At 33.7% G+C, this 26,785-nt stretch overlaps 2 protein-coding genes and 1 pseudogene across 2 annotated transcripts; 1 reads left to right on the top strand and 2 right to left on the bottom strand.

Annotated features, from left to right (window-relative positions):
• Nucleotides 1–2,092: 2,092 nt before the first annotated feature.
• LOC139842647 (receptor-like protein 7) lies at nt 2,093–5,056 on the bottom strand. The gene has a single exon (XM_071832766.1). It carries the CDS (start codon nt 5,054–5,056, stop codon nt 2,093–2,095), a length of 2,964 nt encoding a protein of 987 aa, XP_071688867.1.
• A 1,510-nt stretch (nt 5,057–6,566) lies between these two features.
• LOC139886658 (RHOMBOID-like protein 1) lies at nt 6,567–10,989 on the top strand (annotated as a pseudogene).
• Nucleotides 10,990–11,552: 563 nt separating this feature from the next.
• Nucleotides 11,553–12,254, bottom strand: LOC139842638 (uncharacterized). Its single transcript, XM_071832758.1, has one exon. The coding sequence runs from the start codon at nt 12,252–12,254 to the stop codon at nt 11,553–11,555; it is 702 nt and encodes a 233-aa protein (XP_071688859.1).
• Nucleotides 12,255–26,785: the final 14,531 nt, after the last annotated feature.

The raw sequence follows: 26,785 nt of genomic DNA, 5'->3' as shown, positions 1-26,785 counted from the left end.
TTTCAAAGGCTAATAGACAAACAATTTTAAACAAGCATGTCATACAATAATACTTATACAATTTGAAACAAAGTTTTGAGAGGAAAGATTTACCGAAACGATCCTAGAACCACCTAGAATATCCGTACCTTATGTTGATTGATGAAATTCCAAAGACAACAAAACACCACCTATGATGCGATCACCGAGCCAAATCTAAGGAACACACACGTATGAGCACAAAATGCATTTCAAATAGGGAGTATGTAATATCCTTTATTTAATTAGTGTTACCATTTGATTTTATGTGTTTATTTCTATCTCAACAATTTCATATATTTTATATTAATGATATAGTTATGTTATCATATATTACTATGACTTCCATATTTTAAAGTGTCTTAAGTATTTTAAGACTAAAAATTCCTACTATCTTAATTAAAAACATGGATTCCAAATATTAGTTTCTATTTCTTTTTTTTTATATTATACAAATATACATCCACCTAATTGTATTATCATTTCCTACTAAATTCTATCAGTCTAATAACTTACATTTCATAAGGATTTAATAGGTTAAATATGAACATGGTCACATGCCATCTTAGCCGATCGATTAACACACTGTACAAGTTTAATAATTGCATCAACTCTCCATCATTTCTTTTGCTACAACACAATGCTTATTAGTTGAAATTTATATGTACTCATATTATATTTTTAATCTTTAAAAAGCATAGTCACAACCTTATAATTTTTATACTCCATTACTAAATATATATGACTACAATTTATTCAAGATCAAAATTCACAAAAGATACCCATTTAGTACCCAAAATCTTAACATTTCATCTCTATAATAATCCATGTGATATGTAGCCAATCTAAACTATTAAGTTGATTAAGAAGCCAATAAACAAATTATATATAAATAACAAAGGTGTGGTTTAGTAATTACCTCTAAAACGTGTTCGTGTTAGAATCGAAACTAGACCCCGCAAATATTTTGTATTCTCCTTTGAATGTCTCTATTATCTTCTCTTAATATTATGATAGATTATAGTGAGTAGTATGGCTATCAAGTTGGTGAAAACCTAGTGAGGAGAGTGCCAAAAAAAATGATACTGAACAAATGACACTTAACGATACTCATAAGGGATATAACTTCATTAGACTTTCCCCATTCCTTTTAATAAATATGGACCCAAACAAATTCCACCAGTAGGATTGATCTTCCTCATTTAATAATGAATTAAGTTTTAAAATTTAGTAGAAGGAAATTGACTAGTACTTGTTACTCTCAATATATTTATTCCTAACATGATACATCACCAATTTGGTATAAATTATATTTACGTTCCTAACTTTACAAGCTAGGATGATGTGTTAATTTATTTATTAATTAACTTATTTAGCACTTATTACTTATGTATCTATTTTATATGTTTTATTTATTTTAGTTTTATAGGATATTACATTATATGTCGTACATGTTGGCGGACCTGAAACGATCCTACACTGTAATCATTATGTCCATGACTGCAAATTTTTATCATGTATTTAAGTAAGATAAGCTGCAATCACCTAACTCCAATAAACATCTTTCTCAAACATCTCATCCCTAAAAGGCCAATATTACCATGGGCTACATACATTTTTATAAAGTAGTTCTTTATGCATCCATTAGAATCAAAACCCGTGTTTAATATCAACGTATGAATCAACCAACCAGCTGCCAACAATGAGCATCATTTACACGACTAGATAACAAATGGGTATATGAATTATCAGGTTTAAGATTAGTAGTTCTTAAGCAGTCAATGTAGTTTGAGTGTTTGACCGATTCAACACTGAGGATGACATTTGAAATGATTAATAAACAAATTGATAAAAAAGATGCAGGTCAAAGGTTGTGTTTCCGAAAATAACTACGTATTATATGTTTGCCGGTGTCCCGTCTAAAAACTCTCCTTTTTAAAAACATTATTAAAATGTTAGGCGTCAATTATCTGGAAATTTGTGTAAAACCATACCACATGATGCCAAGATGAAAGTTACAAAGAAGTACATACAATGCTTTTATATATCTTTAATACATTTATCATAGGCAGACTTAGTTTCTCTTCTTGTTACGTAGTGGCCTTACCCATGTGTCATTCCTCATCCCAAATCGATCAATAAACCAACTGTAATATCTTGCATATAGGAATTTCCACAAAAGAAATCCAATTACCAACCCACTTACAAAGCCTGCAAATATGACAACCCAATCTATTATGTCATCCGGGAAGAGAGACTCGTACTCATCGATTGTTTGTGGAAGTGTTGATGTTGTTGAACCTTGACAATCCTTGGACAATGGTTGTCCACACAATTCAAGATTACCCACGTAGGAGTAGTTGTCAAATGTATCGAATTGTCCTCCGGTTGGTATGCCACCTTCAAGATGGTTAAACGACACGTTGAACATGGCAAGGAAGCCAAGTTGTATCAGTTCACGAGGAATTTCTCCTGAAAGCTCGTTATGGGAGAGATCTAAAGATTCAAGCCTTTTTAGGTTCCTCAATGACGGTAAGACAAAACCCGTAAGGTGGTTGTTGGAAAGATTAAGTGACTGAAGGCCACGAAGATCTGTGAGTGATTGTGGGATATCTCCTTCAAAATCATTAGAAGATAGGTCAATTGCAGTAAATACGTTTAAAATCTTTACATACTCTGTATTCACACCTTTGGTTATTATTGACATAGAGAAGTTGGTGACAACCATAGATAATCCAAAGACATACATGTTTCCCATAACAGACGACGAACTGATATCATTAACAGATCTCATTGCCTTCCAAGTTTTGAAGTAGTTGTCAGGTAGTTGACCACTGAATGCATTATTTGAAAGGTCCAAGATACGTAACTGGGGGAAATCCGACCTAAAAGTATATTGATCTTGAATAGAATCTGAAAATCTGTTGGACCTTAAGATAAGCACTTGAAGCTCAGTAAGAGTTCCTAACCAATACGGGAATACACCAACAAAAGAGTTATCTCCAACTATTAGAACCTCTAATAAAGGACAATTAGCTAATGATTTCGGTAACGGACCCATAAATCGATTCTCACTCAAATCGATATTCTTCAAGAAGCATTTACGGGTAAAGGTATTTGGTATTGTGCCATGAAACTTATTTTGTTTTAGATTCAAGGACATAAGTGTGTTGCTTAAGTTTCCTAAACTTGCAGAAAGGGTTCCAGTCAAGCTGTTAGAACCCAGAATCAAATATCGAAGGTATTGTGCTTGAAATATCGATGGTGGTATTCCTCCTATAAATATATTGTTTGACAGATCAATGTACCCCAATGACTTGCTAAAGTTGCCCAAACATGTAGGAAGGGTTCCAGTCAAGCTGTTTGAATCCAGATACAGATTTATAAGGGATTTTGCTTGACATATAGATGGTGGTATCTCTCCTATCAACTTATTGTTTGAAAGATCAACAAAATACATTGTTTCTTGACTGTTGTCGAAAATCCACGCAGGTATGAGACCCTCAATTTTGTTGTTGGGGAGATCTAATTCTGTCATTTTCTTTCGGAAGCGAAGAAAGGCAGGGAATTCCTTCAAGTCACATGATGACAGTCGCAATATCTCGAGTTCAGGTAGAGTTTCGTCGGTGTAGTTGTCAGTGGTGACTATCGATATTCCTTCTAAATACAGACCATTGAGTTTGTTTAGTCCTACAAATGTGTCTAGGTCCACCGTGCCTTCAAATTTGTTTCCACTTAGGTCAAGAGTCTCTAGTTTTTTGAAGTTGGAAAATGCACTTGAAATGGTTCCATGCAATTGATTATCATTTAAACTAACCTGTATTAGTTGGGTGAGGTTCATAAATGAAGATGGGATACGACCAAAAATATAATTTGTTGCCATGTGGACAACACTAAGTTTGGTTAAGTTTGCAAGTGAGGGTAGGATTTCTTGGTATATGTTCATACCATCTAGATAGAGCTCTTCAAGGTTTGCCAGTTTTCCAATCCAATAGTAGTCATTCCCCTTGACGAAATCATTGTAACGAAATTCCAAAATCTTAAGTTTCGATAGACGTACAAATGAAGGAACAATGCCTGTGAAATAGCTAAATCCAAGACCCAACTGTGTGAGTTGTGTCAAGTTAGAGAGTGAACCTGGAACACTCCCAGAGAAGAAGGAACCAGAAAGCACGAAGAATACCAAGTGGTTTAGGTTGCTTATAGATTCTGGTATTTTCCCAACAAAACCTGTCTTAAGCAGATTCAGATACACGAGTAAGGTGTCGTTACGAAACTCAGGCAATGAACCAGTGAGATAAGGATTGAATGCTAAGCTAAGATATTTCAACTTCGGTAATTGGAAAATTTCTATGGGAAAGTTTCCTTGAAGCTGACAATCTTCGAAGTTGATTGATGTCAAGGAAGAGAAATTGGCCAAAAATTGTGGTACGGAAGAACTGATGATTACCTGTGTGAGATTGAGTTTGTCGAGTCTAGTCAAGTTTTGCAACAACCTAGGATTTTGAAGCGTTAGTGAATTTAATGACAGATCCAACAAAGATAGTTGGTTCAAATGTGAGATTTCATTTGGGATTTCGCCACTGAATCCCGAATCAGAAAGATCAAGGCTTGTTAACTGCTTTAGACGAGCAATTTCAGATGGGATTTGAGATTCAGCGAAATTGTTCATCGAGAGGTTGAGCTTTTGAAGATAAACAAGGTTAAACAGAGTACTATTAGACTTGATGGTTCCACGGATTGATCTTTGGCTCAAGTCAAGCTCGATCACATGACCCTCATTTTTGCTACACACCACACCATCCCACAAACAACAATCTGAAGAACCGCGATCTGACATATTGCTAATTGTGGGTCTTCTCCAAGAATCTAACTTTTGAACGCCACCACTAAAAGAAGAAGTAGTGTAATCTTCTTGAAGAATGGTTTGCTTAAATTGAAACAAAGCTAAACACTCTTCATCATGACTTATTAACAATGATGACGCACTGGGTGTGATCAGGAAGAATAATAAGTAGACAAAGGAAATTATAGGCATTGAGTTGATGGCCAATTAGGAAGAAGAGATGATTGAATTTTAGATGGAGTGAATGCGTATGTTTTACATGTATTTTCGCAAGTTGCAACCTTATAAGATGCTTTGTATGACTTTGGTGGTGGATAATGAAAAACATTAATTTAATTATAGTCAAAGTCAAACTTCTTAAAAAAATTAATTGCGTTTTAACATGGATGTCTAATTGTATTATTGTCATAAAATAAGTCTAATCATGAGAGGTGAACCTATACATATCTTTGGAAAGACAAAAAATATATACTACAGGATGACTCCTTGATATATTTTTTCTTTATTTAAATGCCACTGATTTTGGGTGATAGTTGCAACTGATTTATTTAGTATTAAATTAAAAGACTTATTATAAGATTATATTGAATGGATGATTTCAATTTGTATGATCTCCTAAGAGCGCTGGTATCGCTAGTGCTAATCTAGCGCCAAAGCCAATCTTTGGCACTACTACTAGCAACCTTCTTTCCTAGCGCCAATGTGCTAGCGTGATGCCCCAAGCCAATTTCAAGCATCTTTGAGGACGGTATAATAGTTTGTGCTTTTTTGTTTGTACATTGTGTATTAAAGGTGAAGTAATACATTACAACAACAACAACAACAACAACAATACTCAATCCCACGAAAGTGGGATATGAGAGAGGTGGGTGTAGACAATCATTCCTCGTACCCTAGATTAGAAGGAAGTCACTACTCCATCCGCGGGTATAGAACCCTCGACTAGATAAGATCGTCCCTCCCTCTACTCTAGAGCAAAAGAGATTGCTTCCTAAAGGACCTCCGGCCAGAAATGCTCATAAAAACTAAATAGGGAGGGCAAATGTATTACTTACCTGAAGTAATACATTGTGTTAATTAAATAATTTATTTAGGTGGGTGCATTTGATGGTGAAGAGTATGTCATGGATACTAGCTAGTGAAATGTGATTAGTTAGTGACGGAAAGGAAATGATGAGGTCATACATCTTTTACTTGATTACCTTCATATTCAAAACAACTTTTATTCTGCAAACAAATGCAATTCCTCCGACGTCATACAACTTCACCTCGTCCTCCATCTTCAGATGATCTAACCAATGATCAATTCCTTTAGTTCATGTAGGGTGTCGGTGGTGTAGTTGTCAGTGGTGACAACTTCTACTCTATCTAAATACAAACCTTCAAGTTTGAGTTTGTTGAGTCCTAATAGGTGTCTAGGTCCACCTTGCTTTCATATCTGTTTCGTGTAAGGTCAACAAGGTTTAGCTGTTTGAAGTTGGAAAATGTACTTGAAATAGTCCCGTGCAACTGATTATCATAAATACTAACGAGTGTTAGTTGGGTGAGGTTCATAAATGAAGATGGGTTACGACCAAAAATATTATTTCGTGCCATTTTGGCAACACTAAGCTTGGTTAAGTCTTCATCAACAATTACATTTGAACAATTAACCCAAAATTGGGGTTGGCTTTTTCTAATGTTTACCTACCTATATATACAGATGGCAGCACTATGTACCATTGTGATCATTATTGTTGTTAATTTGGCTGTGGGGATTTTGCTACATGTTGATAATTTTGCTCATCATGGTGGGTTCTCTTCTGGTTTTCTTCTTGGGTTTGTGTTCTTGATGCGTCCTCAATTTGGATGGGTTAGCCAAAGATACACCTCTGCTGCTTATTCTGGGGCTGGAACCAAGCCTAAGCACAAGACGTATCAGCGTGCCCCGTGGCTCCTCTCACTCATCCTTGTTGTTTCTGGGTAAGAAAATATACTTTTGCTGACTTTTGTTTCGACCAATTTGACCTATACCCATATTTGCTGCTTTTTGTGTTTAACATATTTGACCCATTTCAACAGGATGATTGCTGGGCTTGTTTTACTTGTGCGCGGAGTCAACTTAAACGATCATTGTTCTGGGTGTCATTACATGAGTTGTGTACTGTTAGGTCAAATATAATAGATGAGATTTGTTGTTACCTTAAGCTAGTATAAATAGCAATGAGATAGCTTAAACTTCAAGCTTTTCCCTCACTTGTACACCAAAAACGTACACCCAGTTCACCAAATCCGCTCAAGCTTGTAATCACTTTCACCTAATGAATTTTGGCACATTGTTGTGATCTATTGCTACTGTATTCTATCATCTTCATCATCCTTATCTGTATATACAGTTTAGACACATACATACATTCATATATCGATATGAACACTCACTGATATATCTCGAATCAAAACCTAGAGCACGAATTCAATCATTTTCTAATCAAAACATGTGATATCAGAGCAAAAAGGATCTAATCATATCGATCTAGCTTCGATTTTCATTCTCACATTCACATATTCATCTTTTCCAAGTGTTCTAGGGTTCGTGTCCTGTTCTTGACCAAAATCATCATGATCTGATCTTGCTAGCTGTTTCTGTTATGTTCTTAGTATCATAATCTTTTCTATAATCATCAACAAACCTTCGTCAATCAATAATTCATCAAAACAGTTCTCAGATTTCACAAAATCGAAATTCGTCAAAATCTCTGTTTTTAAACAGTTTTAGGCGCCAAATCGAAATCGTGTTCTCAATCAAATCTGTGATTACAGATATGTTCCTAATCATCACTAGATCATTTTTCTAAAATTTCAAGCACTGATTCCTTCGATTGATCCTAATTTTGTCAAATTTTCATAAACGAAGTATTTTTCTCAAACACTAAATCAAAACTGAAAACTAAGATGTTTCATATTCGAATTCGTACCTTGTTGTGTTCTATAGTGTTCTAGGAATATTCGGCTTCAATTTCCAGTGATTTTCAGTAGGTATTGAGCAAGTGAGCCACCGTAGGACCACTGTAACAAACTTTTCCGGTCACCGGAATCTTCATAGTGTTCTTCATTCTGCTTAGAACACCATCAATCGACCTTTGCAACCGATTGTCTTCTGGAAAATTGACCATCGACCGACCACTTAACACCATCGACCGACACACTTGATACCATCGACCGAAACAAGTGACACCATCGACCGAGGGTTGCAATACCAATTTTTCAATTTATAACGAAGTGCTGCCCAATTTTCAACCACCTATGATCGATTAACTGTTGCAGAAGGGTTTAAGAATTGAAAAGAAATCGATTGGGAATTTAGGGTTCTTATTTGACGTGAAGAGACGAAGAAGATAACGAGGGTGAATCGATTCGATTAATTGAATCGTTTTGTTTTTACTTAGAACGAATTGAAAGTGAAAGGATTTAGTGATTCACAGATCTGCTTGTGAGTTTGAAGAAGAAGAAACCAAAAGACACAGGGTGCTCGATCCGCATCTTTTATTTGGGTGAAAGAGACTGAACAGTATCATGGTTAAATAAATTTATGTTGCCCTTTGAATCAGATTAATCCAAGTGGTTAATGGTTAAGTGGTTAAAGTGGGTAGTTGTCAATCTTGAAGGTGTAATCTTAGCATTGATGTTTTTAATTTCTTTTAACTCAGCCTATAGGTGGAGAATTCAGATCTCGGGGAGATTTCGTTTGAACATTTTTTGGGAGATCTCGAAAATTTCTCGAAGAAATTTCGGACGTTGACTTTTTTTTTTAATACAAATATAAATAAATAGATAAATATATGTATATTTATATACATTTTTAGGAGATTCATATGAAAATTCGAGAAAATAAGAGAAATTGCTAGATTCTGCGAGAAGATTCGAGAAATGAACGACAAAATTCTTAAAATGAGAGAGAAAATCCGATAAATCATAGCTTTGACCAAGTTTGACCCCCTTGACCGGAAAATCTCGGGAGAGATCGACATCTCGTCTCAGCCACCTTTAAGAAACAAGATCTCGGAGAGAAATAAGGAGATTTACAACACTGCCCAAGTAGCACACGAGTCCAACAACCATCCTAAGGTCCAGTTAATTTATAAGCCTAAGTTCTAAGCCCATTTCAAATTTAGAAGTCCAAGACTCATTTTTAAAGGCCTAAGATAAAGCCCAACAAGAGTTTACTTGACTCGGTTAATTCACTAACTAAAAAGGACTAGCGGAGTCAGGAAATTTGACAATTCCCGTTAAAATTTCTTCAGAAGATTATGACGAGTATTCAAATGACGAGTAAAGCTTCATTTACATCTTCAGAAGATTATGAGCTAGAAGAGCTCATTCGAAGGGAATATAAACTTGCGGTTAAAACCGTTCGAATTCAAACACTTGAAGAACAAAACAAGAAGCTACGACAAGAGAATGATCGGCTTAAATCAGAAATCAATCTTTCAGCTCAGGCAATTCAGACTCTTCAAGCGGAAAATAATTAGTTGAAGTCCGAACGTGAGCTTGATTCGAAGACCATCCTACATCTTCGTACTAATGTTGATCATGAGACTCTTAACCAAGCATTAACTCAAAACTTCAACAAACGCATTGCGGATTTGCAACATGAATTAGATGCTAAATCGACACCAATTTCAAAACTAACAATGGTGTCGATGGGTATACAAGTTGAAATTCCAGATTGCAATGAAGCGAAGATTTCATAATCAATATGCTCTTTCCCTACAATTGAGAAGAAAGCTCCTTCAACAGAGATTCCCAAGGTTACTCAACCTCACATATTTGTTTCTCACGGAGAGCGGATTTATTCTCGTTACCAAACTAAACTTAATCAACCATTTTTGGAACCTACTTATGGGGAAAATGGAGAAATTACCAGATTTCATGATCAATACGGATGCTTTTCTCATAAACCGAAGCAATCAAGTTCGAAGAGTTCATCCATCAACTCAATCAAAACATCATTTGTTAAGATGTGTTCAAAACCATTCAAGTACTCATTCAAAGAGTTACTTTCCTTGAACACAAGATTTGTGATCAAACCTCGATGGAACTGAAGTTCAATCAATTTAATTGACTATGCTTACAAGTTGTCCGTCGAAAACAATGATAAAGCAAACCGAAAAACCCATTACTCCAACTTCCGCATCAAATCTCCGAAACAAACTCTTCCCAACAACAATTCTAACTTCCTATGTTCGATTGAGAAGGGGGGGGGATGATTCATCATTTAAGGGGGAGCTAAAGAAATTCTTCAACAAAGATCTTTTCTACACCCCTCTCAATTCCATCAAGACATATTTGGACAACGTACACTAAGGGGAGAAACAACGTTAGAATCAAAAGATGGTGTGCATTGTGACCATTCATCGACAACTAAGATTCTTCATTTCTAGTCAACAACTACAACAACTATGCATATTCCAAGGGGGAGACTTTAAGACATCAAAGATAATCAAAGACGAGAGACTATCAACAACAAATCACATCTAAAGGGGAGATTGTTAGGTCAAATATAATAAATGAGATTTGTTGTTACCTTAAGCTAGTATAAATAGCAATTAGATAGCTTAAACTTCAAACTTTTCCCTCACTTGTACACCAAAAACCTACACCTAGTTCACCAAATCCTCTCAAGCTTGTAATCACTTTCAACTAATGAATCTTGGCACATTGTTGTGATCTATTGCTACTGTATTCTATCATCATCATCATCATCATCATCATTATCTGTATATACAATTTAGACATGTACATACATTCATATATCGATATGAACACTCACTGATATATATCTCGAATCAAAACCTAGAGCAGGAATTTAATCATTTTCTAATCAAAACATGTACCTACTTCAAGGTGAAGCTGTAACACATATCCGGTGACTTGCATGGTCAGTCAACTAAACCTAATATACTACTTTAAATTTCATATTTTTTACTAGGACGAATTGGGACTAACGGAGTGCGTTATGGCAGTCTGAGCAAACGGGTAATCAATACACATTAACATGCTCTGATAGTGGTAAAAACGGGACCTACTTGTTGACAAACCTGAACACATCTCAGATATGAGGCCTTTGCACTCAGCTTTTCCGATGACCGATAGCAGTGGTACAGTTACATGAGATATCTTCAAACAGTACAAATTTGTATTAATACGATTCATAATTTTGTTAATATACATAAACAATGAGGGGGTATAGCATACCAACTTGATACAAGCATGTTTATTGGTTCAGTATTTTGTTCACCCATTTTTTTGCTTAGGTGTCAACCTTTAAAACACACTTTAATAACCACCTTATTCGAGGTTAAAGGGGATAACGCATCATATGCTCCTTAGACCATTCTCTATGCAAAGTTAGAATGTTGTGATGTTATGGTGTTTTGGAGGAGATTTTTGCTGACGTGACATTGTTGTGAAAATGAGTGGGCGTTGTGGTAAATGTATTGTTGTGCTGTTGTGGGTTGCTGATCTGGCAAGTATTTTATATTTTTTATTAATTAATTACATATTTATATAAAATAAAAGTTAATTAAAATGACATATATTAAATATTCGTTATATAAAATGATTAAAACAAAAATTACATAATAATAAAATGATTAAAATAAAAATTACATAACATTAAAATGCTTAAAATAAAAATGACTTATTATATTTATATTGAAATTTTAATTAACGCTACAAAAGTTTGTTGGCAAGCTCCAAATGTGTTCGTGAGGTCTTCTCGTAGTCTGTTGTGCACTCTGCGATCTCGTATCTCTCTATTAATCGTATCCCGATCTCTTGATCTATTTATGATATTCCTTATTGGACGATTATTTGGATCAGCAAGCATTGCTTCTTCGATTGAGCTTATTTGAAACCCGTTATCCTCTTGAATCATATTGTGTAACAAAATACAAGTATTCATGTATTCTCTTAATTTATTGAATCTTATTGATCGAGCCGGGTATTTCAAAATAACAAATCTACCTTGAAGAACACCAAATGTTCTTTCAACATCTTTGCGAGCACTTTCTTGAAACCTTTTGAACTTCACACGTTTTTCATCCGTTGATTGTGAATATCCTTTAACAAGGGTTGTCCAATCCGGATATATACCATCAGCAAGATAATACCCTTTTGTGTAGTGGTGGCCATTTACATAAAATGATGCAGGTGGCGCTGATCCACTTTTAAGTGAATCAAAAAGAGGAGAATTATTTAAAACATTAATATCATTATTTGAACCCGCCATACCAAAAAACGCATGCCAAATCCATATATCATGTGAAGCAACCGCTTCGAGCATGACTGTTGGCCCATTTTGGTCTCTCTTGTGTATTGCCCTTTCCACACATTTGGGCAATTTTTCCATTGCCAGTGCATGCAATCAATACTACCCAACATCCCCCTAAAACCATGTTTCTCTTCGTGAGCATTATATAAACGTGCTATATCGGTTGCATTTGGCTCCCTCAAATACTCTCTACCATATAAATCAGTGACACAATGACAAAAGTTTTCAAGACATGTAAAAGATGAGGTTTCACTCATTTGCAAATACTCATCGAGAGAATCTGGTGCAACACCATACGCCAATTGACGTACATCTAATGTACTCTTTTGAAAGATTGTTAGTCCTTGACGACCAAGTGCATCATTTCTAGTTTAAAATATAAAAATGAAGGGGGACAATTTTCATTGGAAAATACCTTAGTTATATCAGAAACGATGTTGGAGATATGGAGAACTTTAAACAATTAGAGGGAAGATTCCAGGAAACTCACACGAAGCTTCCACGAAGTTGTTAGGAAACTCACATGTAGCTTCTACGAAGTTGTTAGGAAACTCACATGTAGCTTCTACGAAGTTGTGAGGAAATTCACATGTAGCTTCCACGAAGCTGTCAGGAAACTCACATGTAGCCTCCATGAAGCTGTCAGGAAACTCACATGAAGCTTCAAGGAATTGTTTTTAGCTTACTCCTTAAATCATTCTATAAATAGACCCTCTTGTAACTCATTGTAAACACACCACAAATATTCAGTAAATACATTCTCTAGTTGGTCCGTGGACTAAAGCAATCACAACGATTGCATATAACCACGTTATCTCTTGTGTCGATTTACATTTCTTGCATTTATAATCTTTCGTTCATTAAGTGGGTTAGTAATCTTGTAGAATTACTATCGGTGAGTGATCTTGTTGAATCACTTGCGTTGTTTTGGGTCCTAATATCCTTACAACTGGTATCAGAGCTCAAGGTTTCGACATTGGGTACGATGGCGGAAGACGGAAAGTTTAGAATCGACCGATTCGATGGGAGAGACTTTGGCTTTTGGAAGATGCAAATTGAAGATTACTTGTATCAAAAGAAGCTACACCAACCCTTGTTAGAGACCAAGCCTGAAAGCATGAACGATGCCGATTGGAGGCTTTTGGATCATCAAGCTTAGGCCACTATTCGTCTTTCACTTGCTAAGAACGTTGCATACAACGTTGTGAATGAGAAGATGATGTTTGCTTGCTTGAAAGCACTCTCTAACATGTATGAGAAACCTACCGCTTCTAATAAGGTACTTCTCATGCGTCAATTGTTCAATACAAAGATGAAGGAAGGTACGAGTGCAACGGATCATATCAATGAATTTAATAATATCGTTTCAAGGCTTGAATCGGTAGAGATTAAGTTTGATGATGAACTAAAAGCACTAATCTTGCTTTCATCATTACCGGAAAGTTGGTCGGGTACGGTTACCGCGATTAGTAGCTCTACAGGAACTACTAAGCTAGCGTTTGAAGCAATATGGGATTTGATTCTTGGTGAAGATACTCGTAGGAGAAACTCGGGGGAATCGACATCCGGTTCTTTGTTAAGTACCGACAACCGTTGTGTCACACCCCCCAAAATGGACCAGGGGTAATTGTGACCAATCATATCATAACACAGTTGTATAAACGAGAACGACTCTATATGAGACTTTTTAAATAAAACCTTTGTTAATAAAACAGCGGAAGCAGTAATACATGTTTACATTATTATTAAAACGTAAAATAAATGTTTATGAACTAAAATATAATATGCGATGTGGACTCCATGCAAGCATCAAGTCTATCATCATAAAGTTGCAAACAGCTAGCTCAATCATCACCTGAGACAAAACATGCTTAAAGTGTCAACCAAAAAGGTTGAGTGAAATTCACAGGTTTATAAATAATATCCAAAGTTTTAGACCACAAGATTTAGTTTAAAGTTGATTGATATAGAAATATCAATCTAAAAGTGTTGCTGCATTTTGTAATATTGCTACTAAACAAGTTTACCCTATGACACCTTGTACTGTCAGTGTCGTGGAATCATTATTATGTAACCAAAGATCAACGGTCGAATGGTTAGAGACGTTACTCTCAATAGGCCTACTCACAATAATTAAGTTTGCATTTAAACGTAGCAATTGACGATATTACGGTAGGGATTTAGCATGAATCAAAGCATGACAGCATAGTTAACAATTTAGTACTTGTGTCTAAGTGTAAAACAGTTATAAAGCAAGCATGTGTCTCACCCCAAAAGTTGTAAAACAGTTATGAAACAGTAAAAAGTGGGGCTATGAAGTTCACCTTAGTAGCACACGAAAGAATTGAACGGAAGGACGTGACCGAGATCTCAACCTAGAGATAGAACGTATGATCAGACATTGCCTAACAGACAATAGTATATAGTACTATATTGATAGTAATGGTTCACTAAAGAATTTCTATTTTCGGAAGGTTACTATTTATGGAAAGTTTCCACTTATAGTAATTTTCCAATTTTAGAAAGTTCGGGTTAATCTTTAGCAAGATGTTGTACAACTCTACTCAAACTTCGTTGCTGTCAAATAAGTCAGGAATGACCAGATGTAACCGGGGCCCAGGATTCTTGACCAGATTCTAAGTCATGGCATTCGAGATCCACAAGCTTACCCATAAATGGCAACCTAGACATCATTCACTTACGACCGTGAGTAGCGATGAAGTTCACATGAATTATACATTATCTTTGATTAACCTTCACTTTAGGTGTATACACACAACGAATTATTAATGTACTTAATAATTATATATGTGATAATATAATCTAAGTTTTATTTAATATTTAGTTATTATTCCTTAGTATGTCATATATATTAAATATAATTACCTTTAAATAAATACCTAAATTACTTCAAAAATAATAGTGTTTTATTAATCGAACATTATTCAAAAATGTCTAAATAATAAATTAAATATCTAAAAATTACATACATAATTTTTATAGTCTTAGTTAATCATATAGATTAGTAGAAAAATTTAAGAAAATATTTTTATTATATTTTTGTATTTATTGTTTTTACCCTTAATGTATTTACAAAACAATTTTAATTCTACATAATTACTAAATAAATCCAAATAATTATTTTTATAATTTTTATAAGTTTCTATCAGTCTAATAACCTGTAGAAAAATATATAAAACAATATTTTTTATTATTTTATATTTATTCTTAATTTACCTTCGAATTACATAATAATAGAGTTTAATTATATAATAAATACCAATTCGACCCAAGTAATTATTTTTATAATTTTTTCAGATCTATATAAGTTTTCAAAACTCAGAAAAAAATTATATATATTTTATTTTTGGTTAAAAGTATTTATTACGATTTTACATTGTTTTTACGTTTAAACACTACATAATTCGTATTTAATTATAAATAATATTCCATAAATTATCAAAATTATTTTTATGCATCATAATACTTATAATACTAATTATAACATATAAACATAATTAATTTTGAATTTTACAAAGAATGTACAATAAATATAAATATAAATGACAATATTGAAAAAAAATTAATAAACATAGAAAGTACCTCAAATTTTCTTCAAGGTTTTGAGAGAATAACTTAAGTTTTTGTGTTTGGCAAGAAAAAATGAATGAGAAGCCATGTATTTATAGATAAAAAATGGTTGGTGAAAAGAAAAAAAATAATAAAATAAAGGTGCCAATTTTGACAAAATAATAAAACATGTTAAAAATGTTTTTAATAAGTTTTTGTTTTTGAAAATATTTAGTCAAAATTCATGGGCTCATTATTTAATTTATAAAAAAAAATCTTATTTCTTTTTATTTTTATTTTTTTATAAGCTAAAAATATATATAATGATTAAAATAACTTATCATTTAATTAATAATTATGTTACATATAGTTTTAAATATAATACGCATTAATATTAACTAAAGTTATTTTATATAATTAGTGTAAACTTTAGTTAACAAAAAGTGTCGACTAAAAATAAATATTTGATCAATGTCAAATTTAATTATATATTACGTATGGATAACAACCCTATAGTCAAATTAGTCAATTCAGGCATGAAAATATGATGGTTGTTATAGTACCTACCCGTTAAAAGAAATTTCGTCCCGAAATTTAGTTGTTGCCATTAATCGGTGTTGTTCGTACATAGAAGAGGATATTTATGTTTTATTTGGTTTTCACGTTCCCAGGTATGCTCGGGGCCTTGCGTGAATTCCAACGGATAGAATATTGTTCTGTTTCAAGAATTAAAATCATACAAACCATAATTTCTACAAGTTCTTCTACGAAGTGAATTTTATTATTAATGCGAAAATCATTCAAAATGATGATGTTATACAAGTCATTTCAGTAAATTGGATATATAAAATGTGTTATGAATAATATCGAGCTCATTTAAACCTTGAGCGTTTATGCCACCACGCTAGGGTAGACAAAATAGAAAGGAGTTCATGAAAATCATAGTCGTGAAATTTGATAGAGATTGTCATTCTTTACAACAAGAATGATGAATATGAGTTGAAAATATTGTTTTATCAACATTGGGTAATATGGATAAAACGATTCGATTATAGGAAGAGTATAAATGAAGTTATCTTAAAAGTTTGAAATAAGGAAATATCAGTTTGCCTTAACTTTTGACATAATTAAAGGTGATTTCCGGAATTCAAGGGATTTAAAGGAAATCTTTATAATCTGTATAAGATTTGATTCTCCGATAATTAAGGAAATTAAAATTGCCTTGATTGTTGTGTCTAGAATTTTGCTATAAATTAGCTTCTTTTTTTTCATTATCTTCACCACTTCTATACTTTCTTTCTCGATTCATACTTCCAAAGATTGTGAAAATGCTCCATCCAGTTCTTATCCTGGATATTTTTCTGACTATCGTTTCTGTCATTCTTCTTTTTCATTTACCCCCAGAGGAATCTGTTTACTTCTACAATTACCTTGGGGTTATAGTATTTTTAATTCTCCCGTGTCTTTATGTTGCTATATGCATTGATATACACGGTTTGTAATTTCTGTGTTGTTATCGGGCTTTATATTTTCCCTTATATGTCGGAGCTCTATGCTCTTGTTTTTCCTTCCCGACTTCAAGTCAAGCGAATAATGGTCTAGAATTCGTAGGTATGGAGTTTCAAATGATCATAATATACAAAGCAGAAGGAAAGGTAATAGCACGATTTGATTTGTCAAATTACTAGAATTACTAAGGATAGAACTATCAAGAATATATGTTCTTGATATGTTCAGAGGTTAAGTAGAATGTAAAAGTCATGTAACATGGCAAATGATGATTATAAAGTCTATGAATCATCATCTTCCATTAAAAATTTAGCATGACTTACTGTAATATAATCACGTTGGCCTGACATCATTATATTATACTAACTCATGCTTCAATTCCCAACACTACCTCAAATCATTCAAAATTTAAACTTTTATGTTATAGAAATATAGAAACTAAAACAGTTTCCTTTATTATGTAACACATAAAGTGCGAAGTGATAAATAATTTCGGACAAGAGTAGTTATGAATGTATCTTCAGAAATATGGAGGATATTTATAACGAAAGATACGATGATATATTAGAATTTTCTAAGATCAAATGATAACGAGAAAAATTCTTCTGTAAGGATTTAGAATGCGTAAGGAGATCTTTTGTGATTTTCATCAGAAATCGAATCATCTAGATTCTTTGATTACAGGTTTAATCCTTGTGATTTGTCCACGGTCTCCTTCATGGTTTACTCAATCCGTTTTCCAGCACCAAATTTTCTATCGAGCGTTCCCAATACCCCATTCTTTATCATCAAACTCCTGGCCATTTAGGCCATCTACAATTTTGCTGTTTCCTCTGCATTTAATGCAGCCATATTTGAATCGTCGGTTATCAATCTTAGATGGTTTCAAGAAATTTCGTTTTTAGATGATTGAACGCTGATTGTGATCGTCAAGATTCAAAGGATGTTTTCAAAAATTTTGAATTTGAAGTGTTTAAGCCTAAGATGCATCCATCAATGGATCTAACAGTTGACGAAGAAATGTTTGTGATTTTCAAAAGTAAGGAATGGTAAGTTCGGTGGTTTGATGTGATAATTCATCATAGAATACGAATGAATATAATTCATGAATGTAGTGATCTTTAAGAAGATAACACTTGCTAAAGTTTTACTTAAATTCTGATATGTCAAAATCATAATATGTATTTGAATTTGTATGAAAATGGTTGTTCTTTAGTGAACGGATACATATGTGGATGTAAGTAGTATAGTTAATGACTGTTGAATCAGAATTAAAGAATGTACGGTGTAACATATTAATGTGAGATATAGATATTTCTCGGGTATTACCTACCCGTTAAAATATTTTCACCGTCAACAGTTTGTACAACAGAATATTTAATTACAATCTTTATGAAAATATACGTACATATATATTTTTTTCAGATGTAATAATGGATTTAATGAGTTAATATAATATTAAACTCATTTGATTTACGGTTGAAATGAGAATTAATAATCTCCAAACCTTAAAGATTTCACAATTGTCGCGAAATATTTCGCTAATGAAGTTATGAATCAATATTTCATCGTTCATTGTTATTGATATATCTCGGTATATGATGTTGGTGCTCGTGGATTTCTTGTAAAATTCACAAGGCACGAATAATGTTTTCTAGAAAGTTTTGAGTACATTAAAAATGGAAGTGTAAAATCAAACATGTATTTGAATAATACACTTGATTTATTATGAAAAATGGAGTTTATTGTGGTGAAGCAGTGATTAACGATTGTTAAGTTATTAACGAAGGATGTACATCATATCATATTAGTGATATGAATTAACCGAGTAGTATTTACTAGTTAAGATTCACACGTAATAGCTTAGTACGAAAAGATTTATTATTGTTCCAAACCATATATATATAAAGTATACATATATAATTCTCCAGGAAGAATGAGTCAATACATCTTAACTCATTATTACTAATATTCCTTGGTATCTATGGGGCGTATGATGTTAATGTTTGAGGTACTGAGTGTGATGTTGAGGCGTGGAATGTAGATGTTGTTGTTGGTGAAGCTGATGTTGTTGGTGGTGATGTTGATGGTACTGGTGGTGCTGGTTATGTTGCTGGTGCTGCTGCTGGTGCTCGTAGGTTTTGCACCATATTTTCCAAAGCCACTACTCGAGCGCGAAGCTCGTTGACTTCTTCTATTATTCCGGGATGATTGGCGGTTCGGACAAGGGGATGAATAAGATCTGAAATTCTAGATATTATATATTCATGACGGGATATCCTGGAAATGAGGGTGAAAATAGTGTTCCGAACGGGTTCGCCGGTAAGTGCTTCAGGTTCTTCGCCAATAGGGCAATGTGGTGGGTGAAAAGGATCACCTTCTTCACTTCTCCATTGATTAAGTAGACTATGAACCCACCCCCAATTCATCCAGAAAAGGTGATGACTAATTGGTTGGTTCATTCCGGTTACGCTGCCATTAGAGCTTGAGGAGTTCGAGGAATCAAGTGAGAAATCCATATTATCTGATCGGAATAAGGGTTTTTGTTATAAGATGAGTGTTGAATATTGAATGATATATTTGTCTTCTTGATATACGTATATATAGCAAAAATATTTTCGTAATTTACGGAGGAAATTTAGGAAAAGTGTTAGACAAAGTCTATTAAGATAGATATGATAAGATATAATAAGATATGATGTGTCTATACTCCAATAATAGCAGTATGACGTGTATAGATCATAAAATGATAAGTATGTAATCTAATAATATTTCGATTAAAGACTTTTAATTCTTAATGGCCTATTCAGGTCTAGGGGCTTGAGCTATAGGATCCTTTAAACCGGTAATCCAAACCCTTCCATTCTAGAGTTTCGTAGACGCCATCCGTCAAGAAAATTCAATGATAAAAAATAACGAGAAATCAAAGATTTAAAAGTAATGAATATGAGTAGTGATGACATTATAATGTCTTTGAGATTCTCGATAACTCAATGACATTTTCCGGTTCGTAAACCGATGCATAAAGATATAAAGCATATAGGTACGTGATATAACAAGGAGATTATATACGTTTGAGTATGAATAGTAACAAATATAGGAGTTTTAAAAATCATGAATAATATTTCATGTAATACATATGTAATACACAAAACCATATTAGATGACATAGGAATGTCGAGAACGGTGTCACATTTAAATGTGGTGGGGAATTGAATAGTACTTAGGAGAATGATCAGAGTTCTTAGATTGGCTCGGCATTCTAAGATAAGTAAAGTTTCTAAAGTATAGTGTAGCATTTAACAGTTAAAGGCAACAATTAAAGGCACTATAGTTAAAGAAAGTTGTAGTCCTACATTGCTAAGGTACCTAATTGTATAAGACACACATAAAATGCAATTCTGGTTCTCTACAACAATTCTGCTCTGATACCAATCTGTCACACCCCCCTAAATGGACCAGGGGTAATTGTGACCAATCATATCATAACACAGTTGTATAAACGAGAACGACTCTATATGAGACTTTTTAAATAAAACCTTTGTTAATAAAATATCGGAAGCAGTAATACATGTTTACATTATTATTAAAACGTAAAATAACTGTTTATGAACTAAAATATAATATGCGATGTGGACTCCATGCAAGCATCAAATCTATCATCACAAAGTTGCAAACAGCTAGCTCAGTCATCACCTGAGACAAAACATGCTTAAAGTGTCAACCAAAAAGGTTGAGTGAAATTCACAGGTTTATAAATAATATCCAAAGTTTTAGACCACAAGATTTAGTTTAAAGTTGATTGATATAGAAATATCAATCTAAAAGTGTTGCTGCATTTTGTAATATCGCTACTAAACAAGTTTACCCTATGACACCTTGTACTGTCAGTGTCGTGGAATCATTATTATGTAACCAAAGACCAACGGTCGAATGGTTAGAGACGTTACTCTCAATAGGCCTACTCACGATAATTAAGTTTGCATTTAAACGTAGCAAATGACGATATTACGGTAGGGATTTAGCATGAATCAAAGCATGACGGCATAGTTAACAATTTAGTACTTGTGTCTAAGTGTAAAACAGTTATAAAGCAAGCATGTGTCTCACCCCAAAAGTTGTAAAACAGTTATGAAACAGTAAAAAGTGGGGCTATGAAGTTCACCTTAGTAGCACACGAAAGAATTGAACGGAAGGACGTGACCGAGATCTCAACCTAGAGATAGAACGTATGATCAGACATTGCCTAACAGACAATAGTATATAGTACTATATTGATAGTAATGGTTCACTAAAGAATTTCTGTTTTCGGAAGGTTACTATTTATGGAAAGTTTCCACTTATAGTAATTTTCCAATTTTAGAAAGTTCGGGTTAATCTTTAGCAAGATGTTGTACAACTCTACTCAAACTTCGTTGCTATCAAATAAGTCAGGAATGACCAGATGTAACCGGGGCCCAGGATTCTTGACCAGAATCTAAGTCATGGCATTCGAGAACCACAAGCTTACCCATAAATGGCAACCTAGACATCATTCACTTACGACCGTAAGTAGCGATGAAGTTCACATGAATTATACATTATCTTTGATTAACCTTCACTTTAGGTGTATACACACAACGAATTATTAATGTACTTAATAATTATATATGTGATAATATAATCTAAGTTTTATTTAATATTTAGTTATTATTCCTTAGTATGTCATATATATTAAATATAATTACCTTTAAATAAATACCTAAATTACTTCAAAAATAATAGTGTTTTATTAATCGAACATTATTCAAAAATGTCTAAATAATAATTTAAATATCTAAAAATTACATACATAATTTTTATAGTCTTAGTTAATCATATAGATTAGTATAAAAATTTAAGAAAATGTTTTTATTATATTTTTGTATTTATTTTTATTTTTACCCTTAATGTATTCACAAAACAATTTTAATTCTACATAATTACTAAATAAATCCAAATAATTATTTTTATAATTTTTATAAGTTTCTATCAGTCTAATAACCTGTAGAAAAATATATAAAAAAATATTTTTTATTATTTTATATTTATTCTTAATTTACCTTCGAATTACATAATAATAGAGTTTAATTATATAATAAATACCAATTCGACCCAAGTAATTATTTTTATAATTTTTTCAGATCTATATAAGTTTTAAAAACTCAGAAAAAAATTATATATATTTTATTTTTGGTTAAAAGTATTTATTACGATTTTACATTGTTTTTACGTTTAAACACTACATAATTCGTATTTAATTATAAATAATATTCCATAAATTATCAAAATTATTTTTATACATCATAACACTTATAATACTAATTATAACATATAAACATAATTAATTTCAAATTTTACAAAGAATATACAATAAATATAAATATAAATGACAATATTGAAAAAAAATTAATAAACATAGAAAGTACCTCAAATTTTCTTCAAGGTTTTGAGAGAATAACTTAAGTTTTTGTGTTTGGCAAAAAAAAATGAATGAGGAGTCATGTATTTATAGATAATAAATGGTTGGTGAAAAGAAAAAAAATAATAAAATAAAGGTGCCAATTTTGACAAAATAATAAAAACATGTTAAAAATGTTTTTAATAAGTTTTTGTTTTTGAAAATATTTAGTCAAAATTCATGGGCTCATTATTTAATTTATAAAAAAAAAATCTTATTTCTTTTTATTTTTATTTTTTTATAAGCTAAAAATATATATAATGATTAAAATAACTTATCATTTAATTAATAATTATGTTACATATAGTTTTAATTATAATACGCATTAATATTAACTAAAGTTATTTTATATAATTAGTGTAAACCTTAGTTAACAAAAAGTGTCGACTAAAAATAAATATTTGATCAATGTCAAATTTAATTATATATTACGTATGGATAACAACCCTATAGTCAAATTAGTCAATTCAGGCATGAAAATATGAGGGTTGTTATACGTGGTAGGAAATTTGATCGCGGTGAGAAGAAGGGTAGAAAGAAGTCTAAGAAGAGGTATCATTCGAAAGATAGAAGTGAAGTTGTTTGTTGGGGTTGCAATCAAAAAGGACACTTTCAAAGGAATTGTAAAAATGGTCCCGCGAAGGGTGTGAACTTGACCGAGGAAGAAAGTGATGATGCACTTTTATGTAGTGTTGAAAATTCTATGGAGTCTTGGATTTTGGATTCGGGAGCTTTGTTTCATGCTACTCATGTCAAAAGCATGATGAAGAATTTTCGTTCATATCAAGGCAAGGTGAGATTGGTGGACGACAAACAACTCAATATAGAGGACATTGGAGATGTTGTATTGAAGACTACTCTTGGCTCTAATTGGACCTTGAAAAACGTAAGGTACATTCCTAAATTAAAAAGAAAACTTATTAAGTTGGTCAATTAGATGATGAAGGTAACGCGGTTACTTTTGAAAACCGTCAATGGAAGGTGGTTAAGGGTAGTTGTGTAGTGGCTCATGGACATAAAAGGGGAACTCTTTATATGGTTGAAGTGTTTGATGAAGACACAGTAGTTGCTACAGTTAATGTTGAGTCCGAATCAACTCTATAGCACCGAAGACTCGGGCATATGAGTGAGAAGGGTATGAAGATGCTTGTTTCGAGTGGGAGAATTTCGGATTTGAAAAAGGTAGAACTTGGTTTTTGCGAACCATGTGTATATGGGAAGCAAAAGAAGGTGACTTTTGGGAAATCAGGGAATGCACCTAAGTTGGAGAAATTGGAGCTCGTTCATACGGATGTGTTTGGTCCAACCAATGTAGAATCACATGGAGGTTCTCGCTATTATGTCACCTTCATTGACGATTCCACTCGAAAGGTATGAGTTTATTTTCTTAAAGCTAAATCTGATGTATTTAATATATTTGTGAAGTGGAAAGCTATGGTAGAAAATGAGACTAACTTGAAGGTCAAGTGCTTGAAGTCGGATAATGAAGGGGAATATGGTAGTCTTGAGTTTAAACACCATTGTGCAAAGCTCGGTATTAGAATGTTGAAAATGGTACCGGAGACACCGCAACACAATGGGGTCGCCGAACGTATGAATTGTACGTTAAATGAAAGGGCAAAGAGTATGAGACTACATGCCGGTTTGCCTAAAATATTTTGGGTGAATGCGGTTAATACGGCGGCTTATTTGATAAATAGGGGACCCTCAACACCGTTGGGTTTCCGAATTCCCGAGGAAGAATGGCATGGTAAGAAGGTGAGTTATAATCACCTTAGGATCTTTGGGTGTAATGCTTATGTGAAGACCAAAGATGCGGATAGAAACAAGCTTGAAGCTAAGTCAAAGAAGTGTACTTTCATAGGTTACGGGTCGGATGAAATGGGCTATCGATGTTAGGATAACGAGGCTAGAAAAGTGATTCGTTCTCGTGATGTTACCTTTGATGAAGATTCGGTTTATGGTAAACCGGAAACGGGGAGTCCTAAACCGGGTCATGTTACTTTTGATGATGTTTCTATTGATGATCTTACAGGTTCTAGTGGGAGTACGTGTAACAATGAATTACCAATTAACGGTGAGGCGTCAGAAAATGCTAATGATGGAAATGATTCGAAAAGCGGTGATGATTCCGAACATAGTGCGAGTTCTGGTGATGAGGAGGATACAAATGAAACCGGTCCAACCATTCTGGTTACTCCTACACTAAGACGCTCGACTAGAGTGCCCAAATCTAATCCTAGGTATTTTCCATCAGCAAACTACTTGCTCTATACCGAGAATGGTGAACCCGAAAGTTACTTTGAGGTAAGGAAGACAAAAGAATCCATACAATGGGAGCTTGCCATGAAAGAAGAGATGGGGTCACTTGAGAAGAATAAAACTTGGTCACTAGTGAAGTTACCTCATGATAAAAGGGCGTTGCAAAGTAAATGGGTGTATCGAATCAAGAATGAGTTGGATGGCAAGAAAAGGTACAAGGCTCGTTTGGTGGTTAAAGGCTTTCAACAAAAGAAAGGAGTTGACTACCAAGAGATATTTTCACCGGTGGTGAAGATGACTACTATTCATTTGGTACTTTCTATGGTTGCATCTGAGGACTTACATCTAGAGCAACTAGATGTGAAGACCGCATTCTTGCATGGTGATCTTGTTGATGAGATCTACATGAGGCAACCCGAGGGCTTTGAGGTAAAGGGTAAAGAGAAGTGGGTTTGTAAGCTAAAGAAAAGTTTGTATGGATTGAAGCAAGCACCTCGGCAATGGTACTTGAAGTTTGATGATTTTATGAAGAAGATTGGTTTCTTAAGATGTGAAGCGGATCACTGTTGCTACTTGAAGAAACTCAAGTCTTCTTATATAATCTTATTGTTGTATGTTGATGACATGTTACTTGCAGGTTCCAACATGTCCGAAATTAACAAGTTGAAAGGATTACTTTCCCATGAGTTCGAGATGAAAGATCTTGGTGGTGCTAGGCAAATACTTGGCATGAGTATTGTGCGTGATCGTGTGAAGGGTACTCTATACTTGTCTCAATCCAAATATATTGAGAAAGTAGTAGAGAGGTTTAATATGGAGAATTCAAAGGCTCGTTCTATGCCTTTGGGTAGCACGATAAAGCTATCGAAAAGTCAATCACCAAAGACGGTAAAAGACAAAACGGATATGGAAAAGGTTCCATATGCATCGGTCGTGGGTAGTATTATGTATGCCATGGTTTGTACAAGACCCGATATTGCTCAAGCAGTGAGAGTTGTAAGTCGTTATATGTCTAATCCGGGAAAAGAGCATTGGGAAGCGGTTAAATGGTTACTTCGTTATTTGAAAGGTACTTCTAATATGGGATTGTGCTTCTCTAAAAGCAATGTCATACTTAGGGGTTATGCGGATGCTGATTTGGGTGGATGTGATGATTCGGGGAAAAGCACTACGGGTTATGTTTTCACAATAGGGAAGACGGCGGTTAGTTGGATGTCTCGACTACAAAAGAGTGTTGCTTTATCAACCACCGAAGCCGAATATATGGCTATTGCAGAAGCTTCTAAAGAGCTTGTTTGGTTGAAAAACTTCTTAGGTGAGTTGGGTAAAAGACAAGACTATTGCGTCTTGAATTGTGATAATCAAAGTGCGGTTCATCTTGGGAAGAATCCGGTGTTTCATAGTCGTACGAAACACATCAAGATAAGGTATCATTTTATTCGACAACATATAAATGATGGTACTTTATTATTGGAGAAAATCCTTGGTACGAAGAATCCTGCTGATATGTTTACTAAGGTTGTTACGACAGAGAAATTGAGGTTTTGCATTACCTCAATTGGTCTTCTAATGAATTGATGAGAGAAGACCCCAACTAGAGAATTATAGAGTTAATATTCTAACAAGTAGTGTTGAAGACCTTGTATCGAAAGTCTGCTCATCCGAAGTATGTGTTGAGTATGCGTGTCCCAAATGGAGTTTGGCGGTATAATAGTGGTTTAACGTTCTTGGTTAGATCGTTGATATTTTGGGTTGACGAAGGTTGGGTTTGTTCAAAGTCTCCAAGTGG

Source organism: Rutidosis leptorrhynchoides, chromosome 1, assembly GCF_046630445.1.
Source record: "Rutidosis leptorrhynchoides isolate AG116_Rl617_1_P2 chromosome 1, CSIRO_AGI_Rlap_v1, whole genome shotgun sequence".
Taxonomy (NCBI): domain Eukaryota; kingdom Viridiplantae; phylum Streptophyta; class Magnoliopsida; order Asterales; family Asteraceae; genus Rutidosis; species Rutidosis leptorrhynchoides.
This window is presented reverse-complemented; position numbering and strand designations above follow the sequence as displayed.